General features: G+C 40.3%; 2 protein-coding genes across 3 annotated transcripts in view; one reads left to right on the top strand and one right to left on the bottom strand.

Annotated features, from left to right (window-relative positions):
* The window catches only part of myo18b (myosin XVIIIB), a gene marked incomplete at its 5' end in the record, with an annotated part of 25,330 nt that extends 14,891 nt beyond the window's left edge, over positions 1–10,439 (top strand). The window contains 10 exons of the mRNA XM_079448315.1: positions 520–633; positions 714–830; positions 908–991; positions 1,186–1,323; positions 3,909–4,094; positions 5,893–6,026; positions 6,944–6,985; positions 9,012–9,164; positions 9,236–10,161; positions 10,342–10,439. Of these exons, the coding sequence (XP_079304441.1) occupies positions 520–633; positions 714–830; positions 908–991; positions 1,186–1,323; positions 3,909–4,094; positions 5,893–6,026; positions 6,944–6,985; positions 9,012–9,164; positions 9,236–10,148 (1,881 nt within the window). The 3' untranslated portion in view covers positions 10,149–10,161; positions 10,342–10,439. The remainder of the gene's footprint in view (positions 1–519; positions 634–713; positions 831–907; positions 992–1,185; positions 1,324–3,908; positions 4,095–5,892; positions 6,027–6,943; positions 6,986–9,011; positions 9,165–9,235; positions 10,162–10,341) is intronic.
* npm2b (nucleophosmin/nucleoplasmin, 2b) lies at positions 10,375–13,152 on the bottom strand. Of its 2 annotated transcripts, none has more exons than XM_079449170.1 (8): positions 12,998–13,152; positions 12,793–12,875; positions 12,577–12,696; positions 11,835–11,928; positions 11,642–11,757; positions 11,528–11,556; positions 11,416–11,449; positions 10,375–11,345 (listed from the first exon to the last, which is right to left on the bottom strand). In XM_079449170.1, exons 1-8 carry the CDS (start codon positions 13,032–13,034, stop codon positions 11,304–11,306), a joined length of 555 nt encoding a protein of 184 aa, XP_079305296.1. In that variant the 5' UTR covers positions 13,035–13,152; the 3' UTR covers positions 10,375–11,303. The 2 variants fall into 2 exon arrangements, with proteins under 2 accessions (XP_079305296.1, XP_079305295.1); XM_079449169.1 differs by having other exon boundaries at positions 11,122–11,338; positions 12,998–13,151.
* Between the last annotated feature and the right edge of the window lie 742 nt (positions 13,153–13,894).

Here is a 13,894-nt window from a genome sequence, read left to right as displayed (position 1 = left end):
ATTTATATTTTTATGCCCAAATTCATAGTATTTTAACTTTAGATCATGTTCCATGAAGATGTTTTGTTAACTTCCTACCCAAATTATGTCCAATTTTTTCTGAGTAATGTGCTACGCTATGGATTTCATTTGGACATCTTTGAGATTTTACTCTTTTTTTTGTTTTAAACAGTTGTATCTCAGCCTGATGTTGTCTGATCCTAACAAACCATACATCAATGCAAAGCGTCAGCTTTCAGATGATGTAAAAATCTCAATTTCAAAAAATTGACCCTTAAAGTGAAATAAAGATTCTGTCATCATTTACTGACATTCTTGTTGTTTCAAACCTGTGCGACTTACTTTCTATCGCAGAACAAACAAAGAAGATATCTTAAAGAATGTTGTTTACTCGCATTTGTTTGAAATGGGGTCCGGTGCTTTCTTCAAAATAAAGGTCATTAAGGTTTGAAACGAGATTAAATGATGACAGACTTTTCATTTTTTCTATAATTAAGAACATAATGTCACGTGTTTCAGCTGGAGGAGAGTGAAGCTGGACGGTCCGAGGCCGAAAGCGTGCAGAAGACTCTGTCAGCGGAGCTGGAGAACGCTCAGGTAGAGCTGGAGAACATCTGCAAACAGAAGAGTCTGGTGAGAAACAGAGACACGCGACTCCGAGCGATGGATGACTCCGTTCATCTCCCTTCACCCCTGTTCGTTTGTCTCTTCAGGTGGACGAGCAGCTGTCTCAGCTGAGATACGAGAGGACGGATGTGATGAAGAGACTTGAAGAAGACCAGGAGGACCTGAATGAACTCATGCAGAAGCACAAAGCTCTCATCGCTCAGGTCTGCATGGACTCAGGTCACGTGTGAGAGGTTTTTAATGTGCTCGTGATGATAACAGTCATGTGTGTTTGTGTCAGTCCTCCAGTGATATCTCACAGATCAGAGAGCTTCAGGCCGAACTCGAGGAGCTGAAGAAACAGAGACAGACTTTACAAGAGCAGGTGACCAGAGAAACAGACCCGGAGACATCGAGGACCTTTACGTTGTATTTGTTTCCTTTCTATTTAATGAGCCCTAAAACACCAAACAGCTCGTGTGAATCCTTTCTCAGTCCAGTTTCTGGGTATCAGTTTGTTTTGTCTGGATTTTGGATGAAGTTGCTGTATGGTGATCTCTCGTTGGTGTCTGTTCTCAGCTCCAGACCAGCGTTGCCCGTGTGCAGTTTCTGGAGTCGTCCACGGTGTCCCGCAGCATCGTCAGTAAACAGGAAGCTCGGATCTGTGACCTGGAGAACAAACTGGAGTTCCAGAGAGGACAGGTCAAGAGATTTGAGGTGAGTCCAGACTCGTGAGGAGTTTCCTGACGGAGGACGTCTGTGATCTCAGACGCGTGTGTGCTGTGTTGGACAAGTTACTCTGAAAAAGTAATGAATTACTAGTTACTAATATTCTACATATTCATTCTGTACAAATGACAGAAAAGTATTTCATTTATTTATTTATAATTACAGTAAAACATTACAACAAGGTGTTATTTGTTAGCAAATAGTTTGTGCATTAGCTAAAATAAACTAACAAAACCTCTACAGCAGTTTTTAATATTAATTCATGTTCATTTCAGCATTAGCTAATGTTGGCTAAGGCATTTACTAATGTTGACTAATAGCACTTTATTGTAAAGTGTTACCCTAATAACTTTCTATATCCCATATCAACCATGATGTGAATTACACATTAAAGCACAGATTTTAAAGTTAGAGTATTCATTTTGATGTCAATTCCACTATGCACACGGGCGGACTGGGAATTCTGTTGGGTGGGGGATGTCGAGGGTCTGTTTGATGGCATCGACCCTCCATCAATTCTGTCAACACTGGGCTACAACGTCATTTTGAAATTACACGTCTTTTGAATATCTGGGTATTGTGTTAAAAGGTGCTCCTCGCATTTTACTAATCACTATTTACAGGCCTCCAAAACACTCTTTATCCTTTGCTGAGGACTTTACAGAACTGTTATCAATAATTTTCTCAGAGTTTGACTGTTTCTCTATTGCCGGAGATTTTAACATTCACATAGATAATGCAGAAAACAATATGACAAAAGAAATCAAAACTGTTTTAAAAACTTTTGACCTGACTCAGCATGTACATGGACCCACACACAATCGTGGACACACTCTAGATTTACTTATCAGTAAGGGTCTAAACACAATAACATTTCATCTATTGTTATTAAGGATGTAGCATTATCTGATCATTTCTGTATTTTCTTTGATATATTGATCTCTCCTGCCATTGAAGTTAGATCTGTGTCTGTCAAGAAGTGATTCTTAAATGAGAACACTAGTGTACTATTTATGAAGGCCATATCTTTAACACCAAACATATCTGCTGACTCTGTTGATTCTCTCCTTGATTCTTTTAACTGGAAGGTTAAAAGTGTAATGGATGATATTGCTCCTGTGAAAGTCAGGAAGAGTGGTAGACAAAAAGCACCTTGGAGAAACTCAACAGCGGTGCAAAATATGAAAAGACAATGCAGAAAAGCAGAGCGCTTGTGGCGGAAGACAAAACTTGTAGTCCATTATAACATCTACAAAGACACCATCCATGCTTTCAATATGGAACTAGGCAAAGCTAGGCAGACTTTCTTCTCAAATATTATAAACAGCAACTTAAACAACACCCGGACTCTTTTCGCTACTGTAGACAGACTGACAAACCCCCCAAGCCAGATTCCCAGTGAAATGCTCTCAGAAAGCAAGTGCAGTGAGTTTGCTTCTTTCTTCTCTGATAAAATCAATAATATTAGAAAGGTGATCAGCACATCCTCGAATAGCGCTGGGGTCAGACAGATCACACCACAACCTGAGGAAGTAATTACAATGTCTGATTTTGAAGAAATTGATGGCAAAAATTTGAAGAAACCGTTCAACACCTTAAAACATCAACCTGCGCCCTTGACGCACTTCCCAGAACTTCAAAAGTGTGTTAAACTGTTTAGAAGCAGATCTCCTAGATGTGGTAAATGCCTCACTTCTCTCTGGAAGTTTGCCAAACTCCCTGAAAACTGCTGTTGTCAAACCCCTCCTGAAAAAGAGCAATCTGGATAAGACCATATTAAACAACTATAGACCGATCTCAAATCTTCCCTTCATAGGTAAGATCATTGAAAAAGTTGAAAAAATCATTGAAAAAATCATTGAAAAAATCATTGAAAAGTTTTATTACTGGTATATAAATCGTTCTATGGCCTATGACCTCAATACATTGCAGATATGCTCATTGAATACAGACCCAAAAGAACACTCAGGTCATTAGGATGGCATCAGCTAGAAATACCAAGGGTTCTCTCCAAGCAAGGAGAGTCTGCATTTAGCTATTATGCGAGCCGCAGCTGGAACCAGCTTCCAGAAGAGATCAGATGTGCTCCCACAGTAGTCACATTCAAATCCAGACTCAAAACACATCTGTTTAACTGTTTAGCATTTGATGAATGTGCCACTGTGCCTCTGACCGTCCCACTGTTTGTGCTGTACTTTATTTTATTTATTTTCTATTCTAAACTATATTTTATTTAATTTTATTCTTAACTGGTTAATTTTTATTTTTCTTATTTCTTCTAAACTATGTTATTTAATTTTTGATTCTTAACTGGTTACTTTTATTTTTCTTATTTCTTAACTGTTTTATCAAATGAATATTTTAGATTTCTTCTATGTAAAGCACTTTGAATTGCCATTGTGTATGAAATGTGCTATACAAATAACCTTGCCTTGCCTTGCCTTACTAGTCAGTCTGCTCCTGTACACACATATATTACATATAATATATATAACTGTAATTAAATGACAGAAAAAAACGGAGTAATCCCTCACTTTAGAAATGAAATAACAGTAACTAATCACTGCGTGTAGGTCCTGGTTCTGCGTCTGAGGGACAGCGTGGTTCGGCTGGGTGAGGAGCTGGAGCAGTCGGCTCAGGCCGAGAGCAGAGAGAGAGAGAATTCACGATATTATCAGCAGAGACTGGCGGATATGAGACTGGAGATGGAGGATCTGAGCGTCAGAGAGCAGGAGAACAGCCGAAAACGCATGGAGCTGGTGAGGGATGCACACACACATCATCATCTGTACTGTTCTTTATAAACATTATATTGCATGAGATATAACATAAGAAGAAACTCATGTCCTAACCATGCGCGCTAATAAAATAAACCTGTTTTTATTTTAAGAATTGACATTATGAATATGTGTTGAGTGACGGCACGGTTTCTGCTCGCTGCTTTTTTCTCCCTCAGCGGCCGCCCACGAGTCTGGCATGAGAATACACCCAGCTCTCCTGAGAAACCTGTAAATATTCATCATTTAACACAGAAAGGAGGCGGCCGGCGTCATTACAAACTCCTGCCGGCATGTAATGCAATTTGACCCGCGCCACACGTAGACTCGGTGGAATTCAATATTAAGAACATTAGCTGCAGCATCACTGACGTCTGAAGACTCGAGTCTAAGACACACACACACACACACACACACAGACACACACACACGTGCGCGCGTGCTCGGCCTCTCCAGGTTATTGGTTATGAAGGGGAGGGGGCAACAGTGAAGGTGTGGTTGTCATGGTGATGAGAGAAGTGCAATGGGATTTGTTGTATCAATAACCTTGAGGAGACAATGGAAATTAATCATAGGCAGACGGCGGCGGCGTGTCCGGGAGACTCAGGACGTGCAGAGAGGAGGAAAATAAATCTCTGAGCGTTCGCTCGGCCGGCCCTCCAGCGCACATTATCAAATTACTCATGAATAACAGCTGGAGATCAATAGTACAGCATCATGCTGAAGAGAAACAAGAGAAAAGCGCTTTCTTATGAAAATGAACCACGGTTTTATTATTCTAAATCATTTTTACGACAAATATTGTTGTTAAACTTAGATTTTACTATAGTAGCCATGGTGTTTTGGTAGTAAATTTGTAGTAGATCTTGGTTAATTTCTAAACAGCTTATGTTTAATGTCAGTGTTTGTGGGAGAATCTTACGTCAGAAACGTCTCCAGGTTTTATTTCACCCCACAATAACAAGACAAAGCAAACGATATAGTTTAATATTATTAAGGGGTTTTGGGAGCCATTACAGGAATTTGATTCCCTTTACTGTCATTGCATACAATACAGTGACACCGTGTCTACAACGGACGCGACAGCTGCGAAGCGACATGACAACCAGCTTGTTCTTACACTGGGTTCACACTCGTTCTGCGCCAGTTAATTACATAGAAAGTCAATGCAAAGACACATACAGACGTGAACTCCGGGCAGGCAGTGCGATTGCCGTGAACGCGTGCCAATATAGTCTTCCGCGAAGGTTGAAGATATTGTAATTTTGTGTCACTCACCCGAAAATTTCGAACTTGTGGAGCACGGTTGTTTGCGTTCGGTGTGAACCTAGCATTAATTGTTTTGGTGCGCTGTGCCGCATCCAGTGTGAACAAAATGTTTCATTATAATGGGTTCTTATGCATTTCTATTGTCTTTTGTCGCATTGTACTTGTCGAGCTCGGTGTAGATACGGTGTATGGTTTGCTGTCTGTTTTGTTTAAACTGAATTATTGTTATGCTTAAAAAAATAATATAACAGTGTGCATGACACAAATTTCGTCATCAGAATAGTACGTGCACCGCGAAAACCTGACCCCTGTAGGCCCGGAGAGGTATTACAATATTTAGGGTACGAGTGGAACTTTGCAAGGCACTTTGCGTTCAGCTGTAAGAAAAAAAAGACTTAATTCTCATGAACATTTCCTGAAACAAAACAGAAAGCCCATCTCTCCTCAACAAGCCATATGAATGAAGGTTTCTTTCCTCGTCACTGATGTTCTTCATGTTTTGTGTGTTCAGGAGATGCAGCTGGAAGAGTTGAGCGCAGTGAGACAGACGCTGCAAGCAGATCTGGAAACATCCATCCGGCGTATCGCCGATCTACAAGCTGCCCTGGAGGAGGAGGAGTCAAGTGATGAGAGTGACACGGAAAGGTATCACCAGTGACATCTCCATCACCTTTTCTCTCTACTTTACACGTTCAGTCCCATCGAGGATAGTAAGACAGGATTAGCTGCATCACAGTTTCTATACTGTCCTGAATATACAATATTTGAGGAGCAATTTTTTTATTTAATGGAAAAGAGATCGATGTGTGATTTTAAAGGTTAAGATTGTAATTTTTCTGTAGTTCTACAGCACGTTATGAGTGTGTGTTAGTATTGTTTGTTGTTCACTTTGTTCATCTGATGGCTGAACGCTTGGACCTGAAAGTGACGGAGCGTGACGTCAGGTTGACTTCATACCCAAATGTGCACACTTTCCTTTCATCTGACAGGAGCTTGTCATGTGTAGATGTGTGTGGAAATTGGGATGCCTATTGTATTTTTCACATTTTAGTTTTACCCACACACACACGCCTGGTTTACTTTCTCCATGGGGACATTCCATAGGCGTAATGATTGTTATACTGTACGAACTGTATATAATATTCCCCGCCCCTAAACGTAACCATCATAGAAAACATTTTAGATTTTCAAAAAATATCGTTCGGTACCAATTTAAAGCTTTTTTGCCCATGGTGACACGTGGGGACCTCAATTTTGGTTCCCGCAGTGACACGAGTCCCCATGAGTTGGTGTGTATTCAGGTTTAACACACACACGTGATATTAAACTTCTTATCTCTAGGGTTTAGTGTGTGCTCGGTTTGAATTGCTTCATTCTTTTTCTAAATGTGAAGAGATTTGCTGTAAAAGCTTGAAAAAAGCCTCTCTCCCCAGACACCGCAGTAAAATACAGTATCAGAGTTCACTGGCTTTGATCTTCACTGCTCACACATGCGTTCCTGTACCTCCAGTGTTCACAGCACCTCTCTCTCTCTCTCTCTCTCTCTCTCTCTCTTCACACAGTGTCCAGACCGCTGTGGAGTCTTTTTCTAGAAAGAAAGATCTGTAAGCACCCCCCTCATTCATTTCTGATGGGACGTGACTAAAGAAATGTTCTGCTTCATGCAGTTTGCGTTCTGTTTTTGCTCAGCGTGTTGTTTTGATGTTGTTGGACTGTAAAAAATGACCCATCAAAGGAGTCAGTGTTGATGGATGGTCCAGCGTCGTGTTTGGCTGTTGTTCAGTGCTGTGCGTGCGTGGATGGGTGTGTGATCCTGGTTTCTGTTTTGAAGATTAACAGAAGCGAGGAGACACAGTCTCTGTGTGGTTGGACTCTTTTTTTCCAAGTTGTCTGGCTGTGATATGCTTTGTCTTGTGAATAATGCATGTGCATTAGCTGAGACCCCCTGTGTCCCACCGCTTTCAGCTGTCTGCGAGAACCCACAGAACTGAGCCAAAGTACAGCTGCCACAACTTCATTTTTACATTTTCTGAAAACAACATTGTGTATGTTCAGAGTTCACTTGTGTGTGGGTTACTGGTCCCAGTCAAAGAAGTCTCAATAATATTCTGGGACTGGATTGATCAAAATCAAATTCATGTCAAATTTATCTTACAGATACATTAGTTATCACATATTTATGGAATCTAATAGCAGGCTTTGACATTAATTATTCTTCTCAAAAGATAAGAATATAACTTATACATGTTTATTTAAGTGAGTTATTCATTTAGAAAAGCTTTAATTTGACAATGAATTTAATACGGAGGAAAATAAAATAAAATAAAAATTGATCGTCCATAATGTTTACATCTGGAACAGAAATGATGTTATATAATCTGCTATTAAAAGTCAAATGTCACTGTTAACCCAGATTGCCAATATAATTTAGATTTAGAGGTTCTTGGTTTAAGTAAGCAGAACTTTCAAATTGTGATTTATGTCAAATTTATCATAATAATTCATAGTAAGTCTTAGTAAGTGTGACTTATATATTTCATTGATCATATTCATGAAATGAAGTAGACAGAACCTAAAAAATAGGAACACAAAGATGTCTCTTTAAGTTCATTAAACTCAATTTTCTTGATCATTTCTAAGTCTTAACATGCATAAACCAAACACCTTGATTTGACACAAAAGAAATTCAAACTCTTCCAAATATCCGAGTTAAGGGAACATTAAACACTAACAAGTCTTTACCTTTACTGAAAATCACACAATCGTATTTTAAACTTTACTCTCATTTTAAAGTTAGTGAAATATAATCATACTTTACTCAAAAGTAAAAATGTGTTTCAGGAACTTAACATATTTAAGTAGAACTTTTTCATAGAATCTAGTCTGATTATTATGAGCATTTGGGTTTACAGTGTATACATTTTTTGTAAAACCAATTTATGCATTATGATGTTATTTAAAGTATTTATAACCCTCTTCGCTCTTCCAAGATGCTTTGATATAAAAACAACGTTGTTTTCTAATAATGAAGAGTGAATATTGGTAAAGCAGTTATCATCATTAAAATCCTCATTAATAAAGTAATCTTAACGCTTGGGATTCCTGATGTGATACACATTGAAAGTACCAAACAAAATCAAATCTTTTCAGATTTATAACAATTGTTTATTCTAAATTTAATGCTTTAGTTTTTTCTTAAGAAACTTGAGCTTTCTTTATCAAATTCTTAAAGAACGCAAAATCTTTGTAGCTGTTTTATAAGAATTTGTGGCAGTTAAGAATTCTTTTGAAGAACGTTGTGAGTCTGGCCCCCGGTTTTCAGAAACGTCTCGGTCACATTACCAAAACCAGTTTCATGTCTTAAATGAGAGCTTGCATTTGACTCTAAACTGTTTCTGGATCAGTGCGTCGTGCCATGATAACAACAGCGCTCTCCAAACTAATGATCTCATAGCTGACTGAGCACACGGCCTGCTGGGTAACAATGAGATAACATCACCCCCACGTGTGACTCCTGCGTCATGTTTTATTCATGTAGGTCATGTATGTATATTGATTTAACCGCTTGCATCACGACTGTGGCATCGCCTGATGTTCATACTGTGGATTAACACGAGGTTTGTGTTTCAGCGACAGCATGTCAAGCGTGGGCTCCAGCGTGGGAACAGAAGACGTCGGTGAAGGGATTCGGCACTGGATGGGCGTCCCACGAGGGAGCAGAGGGGGCGGAAGCAGCTCCGGCCGTCAATCTGTTACTGACACCATGAGCACCTACAGCTTCAGGTAAGGCAGACTAAAAACTCACAACATGAGAACACAGGTCATCATTTTGAACACTTTCATTCTTGTGACAGATCATGCACTCAAGACCTGCATGAAGATGCCAAAGAAACCTCTGGCGGTCTTGGGAGAGCATCCTCATCCACGGCACTATCCGAGCTTCTCGAGGGTCTGAGGAAGAAGCGGGCTGGATGGGATCGAGGGTCGGAGGCGGGTGAGGGCAGTACAGTATCGCTGCCCATCTATCAGACGACGGGAGCCTCCACGCTCCGCCGCAGGGCCTCGGCGCTGTCGCTGGAAACGGAGGAGGGACTGGAGGACCTGCCCCGACCGGGCATACTGAAACCCCCTAGCCCTCATCTGCCCCGTGCATCCAGTCTGCGCTCTTTCTCCGAAGCAGGTCCGACGTCATCCACAACCACATCCAGCATGGGAAAACTGAACCGATTCGGGTCCTGCGACTCGCTGGCGTCTGTTACTTCCGCTGCCAGTTCCCGTCGCCACTTGTCCAGCCTCGCCATCCCTGAGGAAGGGGATGAGGAGCTCGGCATGAAAACCCCGGTTCCTCCCGGCTCCTATCAGTCGTACCGTCGCCGTATGCTCGGCGGTCTGGTGGCTGAAGGCGGAGAGTCATCATTGGGGACGGAGCCTCTGGTGTTTCAAAATCGGCGACTCGCAGCTAACCAAGACAAGATGAGCGACACTGGAGATGCTAACTCAGACATTCTTCCGGCGATCCGTCGAGCGCAGTCGACCAGCAGCCTGGCATCCAGCGGTTCTCGAGGGGGTCAGAGACGGGCCCTCAGCGTGCACTTCGGGGAGTTACCTCCACCCAGATCATTACGGAAAGAGTCTGACTCGGATTCTTCCAGTTCTGGTGGATCTCAGAAGAGACGTGGACCTCAGGGAGAGAGGCTGGAAGCTGAGGGCAGCGAGGATGTCAACTCCGTGATGAAGAAGTACCTGAAAAAAGCCGAAGTCAACTAGAAGACTCCATCAGGTTGAGTTGCAAATTCCATTTCTGTTATTTTGCATTGGTAACATAAAAGAGATTTTGAGTTCATACAATGGAAGTCGGTATTGTTCAATTATCAACATTCTTCAAAATAAAGAAACGGAGCAATATATTTCAGTACAAAGTAGAAAATGTCAATTTCATTAGGTTCTTCTCTTTCCTCAGCTCAAGGCGTTTGGAGAGTGGTCCCCTACTGAAAGCACAAATACACAAGGATTTATTTTGAACACTGTTTGTACACATGAATAAAGATGTTAAAAGTGTGCGGTTTCAATTCAGGAAAGTGAATTTTGACCCGTTCAGACAGACTTTATCCAGCAGTCAGTACAAATTTATTAGTCCATCGGATGTAAACAATAACGTCAAGCAGAATCGTTGGTATTTGCATCTGACCTTTCAAGGCAGAGGAGCAGCGTGACATTCACAAGAGAAAAACAGCTGAAACAGAACAAGCATTTTGCTTCAGAAAGCAGTGCGTGTTAATGTCCGCAATGTTTTCCACGATTCCTAGATTAAACATTTAACTAGTTACATTTTCATTTCAGATGGCATGGATTTACACGGACCAAAATACAGAACAATTTAGCAAAAGCTACATTTACTTTAGACAAGATGTCATTTTGTATTTGAAAATGTTGAAGACTTCATTCTTTATCTCATTGGCAGATGGTTAAGATTAAGTGTTCCCGTCAGCAGTTTTCTACTTTAAAAACAAACTAAATTTTTGTCATTTTGGTTCAACAGTCTTGTTCCGAAACTTATTTTAGCTTGCATGGTGTTTATTGCAACTGCAAACAGACTTTAATGAAACAGAAGTAATTGAATGACAATTACATTAACCTTGATTATCTGGCGTTACAGACATTTTTAGTTCTAAAAGAACAGCTGCATAAAGGCTTGTCCAGTCATACGCTTGCATTGATCTGAGAAACTGACAAATTGTTTGAAAAAAACTTTATTCATGTGAAGCGTAGCTACAACAAGACCTCCGTGAAAAATGTAAGTTCCCATTTCAAGTATCCAAAAACTTTCTGGGAAGACGGCGTATTCAATCCACACCTTCAGACAGACATTAGTGTCTCTTCAGGATCACACATTGAGATGATGTTTTACAGGTCCTTGCCTGGTTACACCTTTGCAGATTGTGCCTTCCGTCCCCTTCCTTTACCCTGCAAAACAACAGTCACTCATGCAAAGCTGAAGACAGATTTTAAAAATACAGAAACAAAAGAAAAGCACCTTTTTAGGTGGATTTTCACCATCTGAGGTTTCCCTGCATTTAGAAAACATCAGGTTAGTTTGCATTGATGATACGAGTCGTGTATTGAGGTTCAAAAGAACTTTAACTCACTCATCCTCTGCCTTTTCTGGCTTCTTCCTCTTTTAAAAATGAAAAAAAAATTGACTGAGAATTAGAGTAACAACACATTTCAGAAATGCGAGTTAAAGATAAACCTGCACGCACTTTGCCAGCACCATTCTTTGTGACCTTCTTCACTGGGGATTCTTCAATATCTTCCTCCTCCTCCACCTCCTCCTCCTCAATATCTTCATCCATCTCTTCATCAGAGAACTCCTCCACTAAGAAACATTTCCAGTCACAAACCCACGTCACAGATGTGCAAAATATTATAAAAACAAGAGAAATCGGCCCTCACAGGCTACGTGTTCCGCTCCGACATATACGGGCCCAGAGCCGTGCTTCAGACGAAAGGTCACGGGTGGATGAAGATCCAAACCAGACAGGTTCACCTAAACAAGGAACCCACAGAGAACATATCAAGTGACATGAATAAAAGGTTTTACATGGCGTGCTCGAGATTGTTTTATATTGAAAACGCTGCTTTCCCAACTGGTCCATTTTTCTAGTGCAAGTCTTAACTACGAATATTACCAAAATGGTTAACCCCAAATATCAGAATGAACTTTGACAACTACTGGGGGTTTGAGGCATTTGTCCTCGTGTACACTGATAACAGTGCAAAATACAATAAAACTTTTTAAATCAAAGTTTGAATGTTAAAACCCAAGTTGAGAACTCAGGTTTACTTCACAAGTTTTTGCATTACAATTCATATCAAATGCAGTTGGTTTGTTTTGATTTAAGCCATAACTACAAAATACAGCTAACCAACAAAAACTCTTTGAAAAGGTTTAAAACTGATTTCTCATTTTGGAACCAAACCCTTCAGATATATAGGCCTTGTATGAGGAGTTTGGTTCCAAAATGAGGTTTCTCATCTTTAAAACGGAATTAAGTTTATTTTATTTCATCATGTTTTTATTTGAGCATTTTATGGAGTTTTATTGATATTAATCGGAATACACAATGAAAAACATGATTTTGGAATCAAAACCTTCATATATGTTATATATATATAAATAAATAAAAGCACTTACCGTTGGCATTGATTTGGCGTGTAGTGTTGCTATAGGAACCGGTTTCGCGCCGCTGTTGACTTCACCAGTGACCAGCTCGACGATATTAAACTCATCTTTAGCGGTGTGACCCAAACACATCTAGAGAGAAAACCGCGTGTTAAATACCACGAACATCCTCTCAGGTAGCCCATTTACTTCATCTTTAAAAGTTAAGGAGATGAAACCCAACGTTACCGTTCTTAACGCCAGCTGGTGTTGATGGTTCGTATCGTCAGGCTTGAAAGATTCTTCTTTATTAGATTCACTCAGTTCACAACCTGAAATAAACCGCCATCGTTTAACTTCACATCCCTTCGTTATAATCTGCAGGGAAATGTTTTACTGATATATTTCATATATGCGAACATACACACACACACACACACACACACACACATACCCCAAAGAGTTGACAGAGGTTTCTCGGTTTTGTTCATTTTGATAAAGAAACGCGGATGATCAACATGTATGAATTGATGTTATTGGTTGTGTAGCAGCTCTTGTTTTCTCTTCACCAGAAATAATAATCAGACTGCTGGAAAAACAGCAGAACAAATTGAGCTTCCGTTTCTGAAGCTTTAAATACACATCAGCTGACGTCAATTAAAGTGACGTCACCTGGCCTAATTACCCTATAAGAAAACGTCCTTTCTCGTTTTAATATCATTTATCGCAAAGTTACAATACAATTAATTATTAAAGTAGGACACAAAGTGTGTTGTCTTTTCTAAATAATTTTATTTTCTTATTAGTCTGTACAAAACAACGTGTGAATTTTAGTTTTAGTGTAGGTTTCTTTAACTTTTATTTGCTATCTCTTTATCCCTCATGTTCAGCGGTGTGATGTATTATTAACAGGCCTCGGCGCGCCCGGATCGCAGAACACTGAGAACACGACCTGCTGGTTCGCCCGGCGCTCTCTTGGGTTCCTCCGGCACTCACCACCATCAAAGACCGCGAGCTGACGGATGAAAGAGAGGAAAGGAGAAGCAGAGGAAAGCGTGCCGGCGAAGAGGACAAAGAGAATGTGATATTATGAGGTGCGGGGGTGATGGGTAAATCAATATTGGAAATATATAGATGGATATTATATATCGATAGTGGAAAGCATGACGCAACTGTTGGTACATTTTGAATATAACTTTATTAAAATGTTTAGTTCCCACACCAGAGAAGACCAAGCTTGGCATGAGAAAATGAATTAAGAGCGTTGCTTAATTCCTGACAGCATATAGAATGGTTTCAAGAGAGCGTAGGAGGTCTGAAGAGATTCCTGTGTGTGTGTGTGCTCTATTCT

This window comes from Barbatula barbatula (genome assembly GCF_947034865.1).
Source record: "Barbatula barbatula genome assembly, chromosome: 24".
Classification (NCBI taxonomy): domain Eukaryota; kingdom Metazoa; phylum Chordata; class Actinopteri; order Cypriniformes; family Nemacheilidae; genus Barbatula; species Barbatula barbatula.
Note: the sequence above shows the minus strand (reverse complement) of the source record. Positions and strands in the feature narration are given on the sequence as shown.

What these genes read in the sequence shown, in the direction of transcription:
- npm2b (XM_079449169.1), bottom strand. Translation starts at nt 13,034, where the DNA reads ATGAACAAAACCGAGAAACCTCTGTCAACTCTTTGGG. An exon ending in CGGAGCGGAACACGTAGCCT is followed by an intron (nt 11,758 to 11,834) that starts GTGAGGGCCGAT and finishes AATGTTTCTTAG; the next exon opens with TGGAGGAGTTCTCTGATGAA. An exon ending in CCAGAAAAGGCAGAGGATGA is followed by an intron (nt 11,450 to 11,527) that starts GTGAGTTAAAGT and finishes TTCTAAATGCAG; the next exon opens with GGAAACCTCAGATGGTGAAA.